Below are 12,262 nucleotides of genomic sequence, written 5' to 3'. Positions count from 1 at the left end.
ATGAAAGCTGTCACGGATTGACTACTTTTCCATATTCCGGTTCCATTGCAAAGAACACCTCATCCAAACTGGTATATATCCAAGCCAAAAATTAGCACATCCAACAAAGGAAAAAGCCGCACGGTTATCTGGCAGAGGCTATCGATTGCCAGTGCAAATTTTCGCGCAAATGTGCTAAGAAATTATCAGGAGATGGCTCAGATGGCGTCTGCCAAATGTTCTGTAACCGATTAACGACCGTGGGCTAATTGATCCAAATTAAGGAAAAGTTCCAATACAAATTGCTATTTCATACATTTTTTGGGTTGCGGTAGATCAAAATTGAACGCAGAAGTGAGTCAGTGAGTCCTCCAAACGGAGCAAAATAGACTTTTAACAAGGACGTAAAGACAACAAGACGTAAAGGGTCAATGAAGTCTCCAATAGACAGTACGTTATTAATCATAATCACTAAGTTCTATTTTACAGCACTTATAGTATCACATCGCACACGCGTGAACCCTAAATCTAATCCAATAATTAGCGAAGGTATAAAATTATCACTTACCCGCCATCCGGTGGTGGCGGCATATCGTGGTATTCACACATTCCATCGTCATCTTCAGGTGACGCCTCGTCCTGTAGATCGGCCGTTAACCTGGACGCTTCCTCGCATGCTATATCACTATCAGTCTGTAACAGGAGAATAGAAGTAGATAAAACTTTGTGAGTGATTTGATTAACCTCTATAGTAATGAAGCAAAAATCAGCTGTATACAGAATTTTAAAGAAATTTAATATAACATATAACCAAACATCACATCTTTAATGCCATTTAACGATTTTTTCATTATTGTTCTTGAAATTAGATTAGAAACCTCAACGAGCAGTTTATAAAATTTTGGATTTTTTTATTGCTAAATTTGTCGAAAATAAGGTAGCATTCGAAAATGTTTCATGAATCCAAATGACTGCCTCATGGTTTTCTGGAATGCTCCTATGGAATATGGCAATTTTTCATGGATCGTTTTATAAGATTAAAGGCGCACGTTATTGTCAGCCGTTAGCAAGGAACCGAGGTAGATGAATTCTTCTAATCTCCATCTATTATATCTATTGTAACATTGCTGCCAAGGCTTGTCCTGTCTAGCTCAGTTCCACCTACCAGCTTGTACTTTGTCTTAGCCGCATTCTCCACCAGTTCGATCTTTGCTGCTTCACGTTTCAGGCGGGTGTACAGTTATGTCACCGTTTCAAATGTTCTAGCAATAATATCCATGTCATCCGCAAAACAGAAAAATTTGCCGGATTTCGTGAAGATCGTACCCCGGCTGTTGATCCCGGCTCGTCGCATAACACCTTCCAGCCAGGGCGATGTTGAATAGTAGGCAGGAAAGTCCATCACCTTGTCGTAGTCCCCGTCGAGATTCGAATGAACTGGATTGTTCACCAGAAACCTTTACGCTGTTCTGCACACCGTCCATCATTGCTCTTATAAGACTGGTAAGCTTCCCGGGAAAGCTGTTCTCGTCCATGATTTTCCATAGCTCTGTGCGATCGATTTCTGGAGGATCTGGTCCGTTGTCAACCGGCTTGGTAGATGAAACCGGCTTGGTAACTTCCCACGAACTCATTTACATTAGGTGAAAGACGACCGAAGATCTGGGATAGCACTTTGTAGGCGGCATTCAAAATGGTGATCGTTCGAAAGTTCTCACACATTACCTTGTCGCCTTTCTTGTGAATGGGACTTTCCTTCCACTCCTCCGGTAGCTGTTCGGTTTCCCAGAGCTTGACTACTAACCGGTGCAGACAGGTGGCCTATTTTTCCGGGCACATCTTGATGAGTTCTGCTGCGATACCGTCCATACCAGCCGCTTTGTTGTTTTTGAGCTGGTATATGTTATCCTTAACTTCCCTCATCGTGGGAGTTGGTTCGTTTCCGGCCTCTGCTGCACCAACATAGTAATTTCCTCCGCTGCCTTGATCCCCCGAGCCTACATTCTCTTCGCCACCCAGGTGCTCGTTGAAGTGGCGCTTCCACCTTTCTATCACCTTACATTTGTCCGTCAGGTGGCTCCCGTCCTAATCCCTGCAGATTTCAGCTTGCGGCACGACGCCTTTGCGGGATGTGTTGAGCTTCTGGTAGAACTTACTTGTTTCTTGTGAACGGCCATTTCCTTACACTCAGCTTCTTCCAGACGGCGCTTTTTCCTCAGGAAGAGACGGGTCTGCTGCTTCCGCTTCTGTCTGTATTGCTCCACATTCTGTCGGGTTCCATGCTGCAGCATTACCGCCCGCGCTGCGTCCTTCTCCTCCAGAACCGCTCTGCACTCCTCGTCGAACCAATCGTATCGTCGACTCCGTTCTACGTACCCGATAATGCTCTCGGCTGCGTTGTTGATGGCTGCTTTAGCTGTACTCCAGCCTTCCTCTAGAGAGGCAACATCGAGCACACCCTCGTCCGGCAATGCTGCCTCGAGATTCTGCGCATATGCGGTGGCGACATCTGGTTGCTTCAGTCGCTCTAGATCGTAGTTAATAACGGGGAGTTTTGGGCGCAGTTTAACCATTACCAGGTAGTGGTCAGAGTCGATATTTGCGCCACGATAGGTCCTGACGTCGATAATGTCGGAGAAGTGCCGTCCATCATCAGAACGTGGTCGAATTGCGATTCCGTTTTGTTGTGGTGATCTCCAGGGAGGCTGTGCTGGAAAAAGGTTCTACGAATGGCCATGTTCTTGGAGGCGGCGAAATCGATGAGGCGTAGGCCATTTTCGTTCGTGAGCTGGTGAGCGCTGAACTTTCCAATCATCATCGGTCTAAATTCCTCCTCCTGACCTATCTGAGCGTTTAGGTCTCCTATGATGATCTTGACGTCGTTTATTATGCTGATGTTGAAGAATCGGCCCTTAATTGTCATCCTGCACTTCCATTATCTTACCTAAAATGCAATCTGGAGTTCCCGCGAGAAATCTATCAATAATTTCCAAGGAATGTCACTTTCTAATGATTGCTACAATGACTTTCGCAGTATGTTTTTGTCAAGTTTTTCTACGATTTCCAATATGAATTTCAACATGGCTTATCCGGTGTTTGGGATTGTTATAAGTATAACTTAGAAATATTTGAAAAATCATCATGAAAAATCATCATAATATGCGATCATCAAATCATCATATGCATACATATGTACAAACTATCAATTTCTTCAGCTGAATACCTACAACTCTCCATAAAAGAGCTGATTCTAATCTATGAATTAAAACCTTCGTATACTTTCAAAAATTTGATAAGGGCTTGTATTTTTGGTTTCCTATTCAATTCATTGAGCCCTCATTGCGAAACATATAACAATGCTAGTTGATTCCACAATAGAGATCAAGCTTTATTACAACACAAAAATAGCTTAATTCATGGATGCGTGTTTTTGCCTGCTCAATAAATTACATTTCGCAACAGCTACCATCTCGACAACCTACCGGCCTGTATTCTAACGGTTGTCGGACCCTGTCGTCAAGTGTCATCCCATTTCGGTGACATTGAACAATATGTTGACCAGAAATATCGCATTACCGAAAACAACAGCGCGCAACCGTATTCTGTGATGCAGGTCGTCAACGGCGCGGCGTGACGATCCGCGAGGAACAAACGGCTCAGGCGGGCAAACAAATTGATTTAATCAACTCTAATGAATTTGTATGTCAACAAGTTATAGCTCCGTAAAAAGTGAGGCAATTTTCGTAAGATGCTTCGCGGCATGCGGTTCTGAAACCGCTGCCGCCAGTTGCTGGGCAAATTCTGGTATGATGCATCCTAGCGACAGATAAAAAGATAATTGAAAAATGACTTTGCGTAGGTGGGCTCAAACGTTTGTGGCGCATAAGTCATTCTTGATTTCGCGTTTCACGTACGCAGGGTCAGTAAAACGTTAAATGAAATGATCCCACAGTTAGAGAGACAGTTATCCAACGTGCTAGCTACTGTACTGTGCCTTGTTCTAAGAGTTTGAACAACTCAATTAGGTTTAATCAAAGAAGTAGATTTTTTAATTGGTGAACATCTGCCTTAATCAAACGTTCAGCTTCAACCGTATTTTGAAACGACCTTTTCACAGTGTGTGCTTAAAATTATTCGAATAATATTTGATGATTGGAAATAAGTGGTTTGGATACGGGAAATATATCGGCTTAGCAATTATTACGTTTGTTTACATTGTTCTACATCTGTTACTGCAGGACTGCCGGGTGCATCTTAGTTGTCACATGTTCTATAATAATATATATTAACATGAAACAAGTATCCTGAATACGATAGAGGAGGAGGAAATAATAAATATTGTGATTGGTCAGTTTACTTAGAATACAATTTTATCGATCGTATCGTATGGTATCGATCTGAGACGTATCGATGTATTACCATAGACTAATTTCAAGACCTCGATGTACCAAAGAAAACCATTAAATTTTCTGTGTCCAGTCCGGTACCCAATAAATATTCATTACCGTGTATTTTTTTTCGTGTAAATTGCCTTTTGTGTAAAATGTATTTCGCGTGTTACACCGATCTGACAGCTCTGACAGTAAGGGACTAAACATAAATTACGTAAAGTGAGTACCGAGGATTGTTCACAATCTGCGAACCTGACTGCGGAAAAAATCGCGACCATGACGCCGCTGGTATTACTGCCAACACTGATAAGAGTTGATCTCTGCCGGGGCCCGTGGCGTAGTGGCTACACGTTTGCTTCATAAGCAGATGGTCATGGGTTCGATCCCAGCCCTGGCACTTTCGTCAGTTGCTCTTTTCCCCTGAGAGCAGCTGACACTGACCCTCTTCTGAGCCTATGGCTCAAATGGACCCGGATACTTGGACATCGGCGAACGGCAACTCATAATGGACCCCCAATCGGACTGGAAACAGGAACAACCAACAGCCACACATCAGCTTCCTTGTGCTCATCATTCTACCTTGATAGAGTAGGAAGTGAAAGCAGCGCAACGGCAGTTGGATATAGTAGAATTAGAATAGAATACAAGTAGGCGCTGTACAAATTGTAAGTACAGCTTAAAAAAAAATTGGGATCGCTCACGCAGTGCCCAAGTGGACAAAAGAGCAGTAAATTAGGTTAGGGGCTGTTCATAAACCACGTAGACCAAATTTTGGCCATCTCAGACCCCCCCCCCCTTCCTCCCCCCTCGTAGACTTTCGTCCACACAAAAATTTTGAAATTTGTATGGAGCGTAGACTTTGGCCATATACAAATTCATACAATGGCAGGAAAAAAGACTCTCCAGTTAACAACAGTTGTAGAAGTGCTCTAAACATACTAAGTTGTCGAAAGGCATGCCAAGTTTTAAAGGGAACGAAAAACCAGAAAAAAGAAGAAAAACTGAGAAGATTCAACTCTAACTGACAGCGACTGAAAGATTGAATGAGAACTGTGAAGTGTAGTTGATTTTATAAACACTTCATACATTGGGAACGACTAAGCAAAAAAATCTGAAAAACATATATAAGTTTATGTAACAAAGTGTTTCTTTTATATTGGCATAGACTGTACACAACCATCACAAAACTGCAATTTCCAACCAAGTGAGTGAAACACACTAGTTATACATACATACAGCGATCTCGGAAGCGTCACGTCCCTCTAGTGGATGCTGCCTTTAGTAGCCACTGTGTCTGTCGTCCCTAGTAGAAGAGATCTTTAGTGACCACCACCTTTGGCACGCATTAGCGTCTCGGGTTCATTCGGCTGTTTCGAGATGTGCTCTGTCACTCGAAACAGAGCGCAGCTGGGTTGTACGGGGGTTGTTTATATAGAACAACCCGTAACACTGACCTATTTTTAGTTTCTCGATCTTTTGGGGGGAAAACCTAGTTACACATACAATCCAATCATCCGGGAAGACAGTTTCCAAAATATTGATGTTTGTTGGGATGTTTTAAATATTTTCCATCCTATTTATAGAATCATTAGATAAACAGTGCGAAATTGTGTTAACTGATTCAGTCAAAACAATCACCAGAGTAATTATCGCGATATAAAACGTCATTGCTAGCTTAAAAATAGTCACGTCGATTAATTCTCAAAGTGTGTTCAACGGTCATGAAATCACACAATTCATATCAATTATTTTAAGCGCCGTGACTCACTGAGAAGCACCATCCTCCCACAAAGCGATAACAGCTCTTTACAGTTCGTTGCTCCCATGAAATATAACAAGGTGCCTATTATTGGTTACGAGAACATATTTACTTATTGTTTTATTGATTGAAATCTTATTATTATAATTTTTTTTTCTTGTGTCCTGCCTCTGCTATTTTAGATGTTAACTTTTTACAGTGTATGTAAAATAGAAACAAAGACAAAACCTCTGTGCACTAGGGTGTCCCAAAATAGAGAAAGTGTCAAAAAGTTAACTTGCTCACCCTTAGAATGATAGATTAGGGTCTTAGAAACAATAGTTCCATACATGAAAACCCAATCAAAAAATATTTAGAGGTTGCACGCATCGATTTTATGAAAAATGGACGATTTTTGGTATTTTTACCAAAAAATGCTAATATGAGTTGAAAAATAAAAGAAATAAAAGTCATCAATCAAAGTTAATCATAGTTCTGGGTCCCACAAACAAAGTTTGGAGGGAGTTTAGGTCGACAAAGCTGATTTTATATATTTGGCAAAGGTTAAAATATCAAGAAATCGCGATTTTTTTCACCAAATTTTTCAAAAATGCTCAATTTATAAGGATTTTGAAATTTTTCCTGTGATTTGCGATTCCCTTATTTTATAGCAAATTTTGTGTAGATTATTTCGGCTGAAGACAGTTTTGAGCTATCTCTTTCATGAGCTGAGATATCGGTATGATAATGATTACACAATCAATGAAAAAATCGTGTTTTCTTACGTTAATCGATTTTGTTTACTAGTTTCCATGGCTACCATGTAATTAAAACAACACACGACAAATGTTTGACATAATAGTACGTACAAGTGTACATTTTTTAAGAATGTCAGGAATTATTGGGTTGCTTTGATCATTACTGATTCATACTGCATGACAGCAACAACATGTAAAGGCTTTGAGAGTTAATCATTGTTTTATATCTATATACATATGCTGAACATAACTTTTCACACCCGCTCTGTGAACACGAGAATAATTTTTTTTCTTAGATTTAATTTGTTGATCAGATAACAGTAGTAAGCTACCGATTCAAAACTTTTAATTTTGGTTGCAAATTATGTTTTAACAAGTAAGCTGCGCAGCAGAAAGGTTTTAGCATTGACATTTCTTAGGTTAACACTTCTTGTAACATATTAGACCAGTCACTAAGTTATATTTATTTTTTTAAATAATAGTAGAACCTAAACATCCTGATGCTTTCTAAAATCCAACCCTTGCTGCAAATATGTGCGCTAATGGTTTGTTTTTAAAATCAAATTATATAATAGCTCTCAGTATTATGTAAAGAATCTGCTTTAGTTAAAATTCGCGAAAAAAAAAGAAGAAAAAATATCCTAGTATTCGTAAAAACTCCTGCATTTCCATGCACATATTTAAATTTTTATGTCGATTGGCTGAAACTATAAAACTATATTTTTCTTTCTTACAGTTTTTATTAGCTATTTTATTTTCATTTTAGCAAGGATGTTTTCGATCATCTGGCAATCATTTGACTCATTTGTCTATAACTCAGTTCAGAAACCTAATGTTAAAATGTGATGTTCGACAAACTTGTAGATTATTCTTTTTCCTACAATTATCACCAAAGATGCCATATTCAAACTCTTATATTTACGGAGTAAAAGTGTTAGTACTACCTACTCATACTAAACGATCGGATTGTTCGATCGTTTAGTATGAGTAGGTGGTACTAGCGCTGTCACGCCGCATATATGAGAGTAAGGATATGGCGTCCTTGGTGATAATTGTGGGAAAAACACTTATCTACAAGTTTGCCGAACATCTCATTTCACTATTATGCTTCTGGACTGAGTTATGGATAAATGAGTCAAATGATTGCCAGGTGATCGAAAACACCCTTGCGTTTTAGTGGTTTTCAATGTTAGAGCAGTAGTTCTGGTATAACTAGAAAGAACCTATATGTTAGCTTAACAAGAGTACCAGCATCTATTTAAAAAGGTAAACAGTGTTGAGCGATCTACACATCACTCAAAATATATCATAGAACTTCACACATGGGATTTGATTGTCTGACTTGCGATCACTTATATTATTAAAATTTCGCAATGAGTCACTTCTTGAGTCTTTCTTTGAATCAGTAAGCACAATCAATGTAAAATTATCAAAGTAACCTAATTTTTTTTCTGAAAATCTTCAAAAATGTGTACTTGCATAACATAACATGTCAAACACTTGTTATTTGCTGTTTTTTTTTGCATGGTAGCCATAGAAACTAATGAACGAAAACAAACATAAGAAAATCCCATTTTTTCATTGATTGTGTTATCATTATTATGCCGATATCTCAACTCATGAAGGAGATAGCCCAAAACTGTCTTCAGCCGAAATAATCTACACAAAATTTGCTATAAAATAAGAGAATTGCGAATCACAGGAAAAATTTCAAAATCCTTATAAATTAAGCATTTTTGAAAAATTTGGTGAAAAAAATCGCGATTTCTTGATGTTTTACCCTTTGCCAAATATATAAAATCAGCTTTGTCGACCTAAACTCCCTTCAAACTTTGTTTGCGGGACCCAGAACTATGATTTACTTTGATTGATGACTTTTATTTCTTTTATTTTCCAACTCATATTAGCATTTTTTTGGTAAAAATACCAAAAATCGTCCATTTTTCATAAAATCGATGCGTGCAACCTCTAAATATTTTTTGATTGAGTTTTCATGTATGGAACTATTGTTTCTAAGACCCTAATCTATCATTCTAAGGGTGAGCAAGTTAACTTTTTGACACTTTTTCTATTTTGGGACACCCTACTGTGCACGCTAGTTTGAGAATACCCATTAAATGGGGCTTAAGTACCCATTTTTTGATTCAGTACTAAGCTGTCACAAAAAGAGTATTTTTCTGACAACAAATAACACAGCGTAACAAAAAATAACTTTTTGTCTGTCTCAAGACCAAACTTATGTGTCTCCGAAGGATTTTGGGCCGCTGAATCCGAATCCGGGCTCAGATTTGCTCTAACACGTCACAATTTTAAGCTATACCTCAATTTATAGGGCAAAATATGCGATTTTGGGCTTTTTTGACTGCAGACACATTCCAGCGTAACGGGACACCACGAGGAGCTAACTTCCGTGAACAAATGACGTCTGCAATCAAATATAATGTTCATGACCATATGGTTTAACAGGTTTTATAACAAGCTTATTAGATGTACTTCCTGATGCAATACTTGTTCTACGGGGTTTTGGTTCCAATTTACATTATATAACATGTTACATTTCGTAACGGGACACCATCGCAGAAATCTTCTTTTTAAAATTTTCAAACTGAAATGCGTATATCAGCTCTGTTATGAGGTTTTGAATAATATAGTCTTCTAGACATTTCTTCTTTGGATTGATGTGAACAAGATTGCCGAAGTGAGTTTTACTGCGAAATGTATAGTTTAAGAAATATTCTTGATTTAGTTTTGGGAGCGCAGCGTTACGCTCGCGAGAAAACAGTGTTTTGCAAATGGTGTCCCGTTACGGCTAAAGACATCTAGTTGTAGATCAAATGCTTTGCTAGATAGAATGTTGGTGTCTTCGGCAATGTTTTTCAGGCAGATGGTAGCTGTCCGGCAGGACACAAATAGGCCTTCGAACCCGCTCCGGCCCTATGGTGGCCTTCGGAATGGGCAATGGGGAAACTGTTTCGAGGTTTATTTAAAACCTTCACGTATCCGACCCCCGACAACTCATTTTCAAAATGCTAACACTTCGTCAATTTTTATCCGATTTTCTTGAAGTCGGCCTTAATTAATCGTAAATTGGTGCTAGTTTATTATACTCAAGTGGCCATGCAATATCCGGAACCATTTCGGAGATATTCCGGATTGTGCTGGGGTCAGGGGGTTGTCAAAATGGCTAAAAGTGATTATTTTGTGTGTTGTTGTGTTTGAACCATCGATTTTCAGCGAAATTTTTGTTGCGAACAGTGAAACACAACTGCGATAATAGATTTGAATAAGTTGACCCATCCGGATCCCCGTGACAGGTTCCGCGGGGCCTCAATCTACATGATTTCGAATGACTGAGTCAGAAACGATAGACTGAAGTATGTATCAACTAATATGACCAGTTGACCACCCCGGAACATATAGCACAGGTTCCACGGGGATGTCATCGGGAACATTTCTGGTTTGCAACCAAAACATGCCGAGTGACGTATCAATCCACATGATTCCGAAAGAATGGGATAGAAAAAATTGACGTAAGTATGTATCAACTGATATGGCCGCTCCGTAACACCTGGAGCAAGTTCCGCGGGAGCCTCTAAAACACAACACACACGAAATAATTTTTTTTTTTTTTTTACTTATTCGTTTATTTGGAAGGCTCGGGCGCCACATGGGCATAACTGAGCCGAAATCTTTTGTTTTTTTACACGAAATAATTACTTTTAGCCATTTGGCAAAACAGACCCCTTCCCCACCCCCTGACCCCAGTACAATCCGGAATGGTTCCAGATACTGTATGGCCATTTGAGTGTAATGAGCACCAATTTATGATCGATTGAGGGCGACTTAAAAAAATCGAATGAAAATTGACGAAGTGCCATCATTTTGTGAGGTATCGGGGGTTGGGTACGTGAAGTTTAAATGTATCTTTAAAACTATGGTTGTGCGACGTATCTATCTTCGCGGTATTTGCACATTCTACATTATAATGATCCGAAGAAGATTCAATGATATCTATAGTACATTCTTCCAACACAGTCTTTTCAAGCATTTGTCGCATGTTGCTTTAATCCTTTTTTGAAGGCTCATGCGCCTTGGGAACAAAGGAGTCATTTACATTTTTAAGAGGATTTTTCTTCTATACTATGTTAGTTTTGAACTCGTCGTTTGGTCGAGATTAGAGAGAACAATGTTTTTTTGGAAGGTATGGGATTATGGGGGCTTTCCGTTGATATTTAGCTAACCACAACCAGTAACGATACAAACAAACGGAGAAGAAGAAAAGGTTGACAATCAAAACGGCAAGAGGGAGGTCGCTAGACTTTCAATCAATGGTTACTAATTTGTTTAGTCACAAAAAGTAATGCTACGCCATTTTCGTGATGCCCTTTACATTTTTTTTTTTCAATAAGAACATAAGCTTCAAAATATGATTGTCGTCGTAATAGTAAATTATACGGTGATTAATGGGATAAAGAATGCCAACTATCACTTCGGGATCTTCAAGTTTTGAACCATGTGTGATCCCATAAACCTTTTTATACATCATTGTGATAATTCATGGGACATGTTAAAAAGTTTAAAGCATTTAAAGAGTATGCTGTCACCACAAAACTTAATAAAATATCACTTTTTATACTGATCCACCAGAATACCTGCCCTTTGTTTACGTAGTTTTCGTGAGCTGAGAAGCGTGCTTTAATGGAAATATATACACCCTATAATATCATTTCATCATACTTACAGATTTTTGATTAAATATTTGATCAAACCAAACTTATTTATTCACTAAAGAATGTCTTTAAAATTTCCGTAACGGGACACCATTTCTACGTACCCATTGTAACGCCTAAGATAACGCGTCGATCAAGGGTACCCATATGTTGGAAGAAAGGTCTCCACGAGTACTAAGAGAATCCTGAAAATCATTTTTCTAAAGTTCGTAATAAATTCGTTATTACAACAAATGTGCTATTTTCGTAACGGGACACCATCAAATTGCGGCTATTGCAAAAAGTGCTTAAAACATATCAAAATCCATTTTTATGAAAAGTTTTTTTTTCGGTGTATAAAATATACATTATTAAACTACATTAACAAAAAATAGGTGCAATGTTTGCGAACTTTAACATGCGAGCAGGCATATTTGACAATTATCAATGAAAAATTTCATTTTTCTTACATAAAATGCTATTACTTCACCTAGCTATTTAAATACGTTACCAGTCAAATTTTAAGTAAAACAGTTGGTTTTCCTAATATTGAACCTACCCTTTTTCATATGCTGGAAAGTTTGGGGCAAAACAATCACTTTGAAATTTGACACCCTTGGCGTAGAAGTGCGTGGAATGTGTCTGCAAGCCATTAAGCTTGGAAATATTTTTTTAAGCAATCAAAAG

The 12,262-nt window shown here is 38.6% G+C and overlaps 1 protein-coding gene across 7 annotated transcripts in view; it reads right to left on the bottom strand.

Annotated features, from left to right (window-relative positions):
• Nucleotides 1-12,262, bottom strand: part of LOC109411624 (monocarboxylate transporter 14) — a 130,467-nt gene that overhangs the window by 29,765 nt on the left and 88,440 nt on the right. For all 7 annotated transcript variants that reach the window (XM_062858098.1, XM_062858097.1, XM_062858101.1 and 4 more), the window contains one exon: nt 548-672. In XM_062858098.1, the coding sequence (XP_062714082.1) occupies nt 548-672 (125 nt within the window). The remainder of the gene's footprint in view (nt 1-547; nt 673-12,262) is intronic.

Source organism: Aedes albopictus, chromosome 3, assembly GCF_035046485.1.
Source record: "Aedes albopictus strain Foshan chromosome 3, AalbF5, whole genome shotgun sequence".
Lineage (NCBI taxonomy): Eukaryota > Metazoa > Arthropoda > Insecta > Diptera > Culicidae > Aedes > Aedes albopictus.
This window is presented reverse-complemented; position numbering and strand designations above follow the sequence as displayed.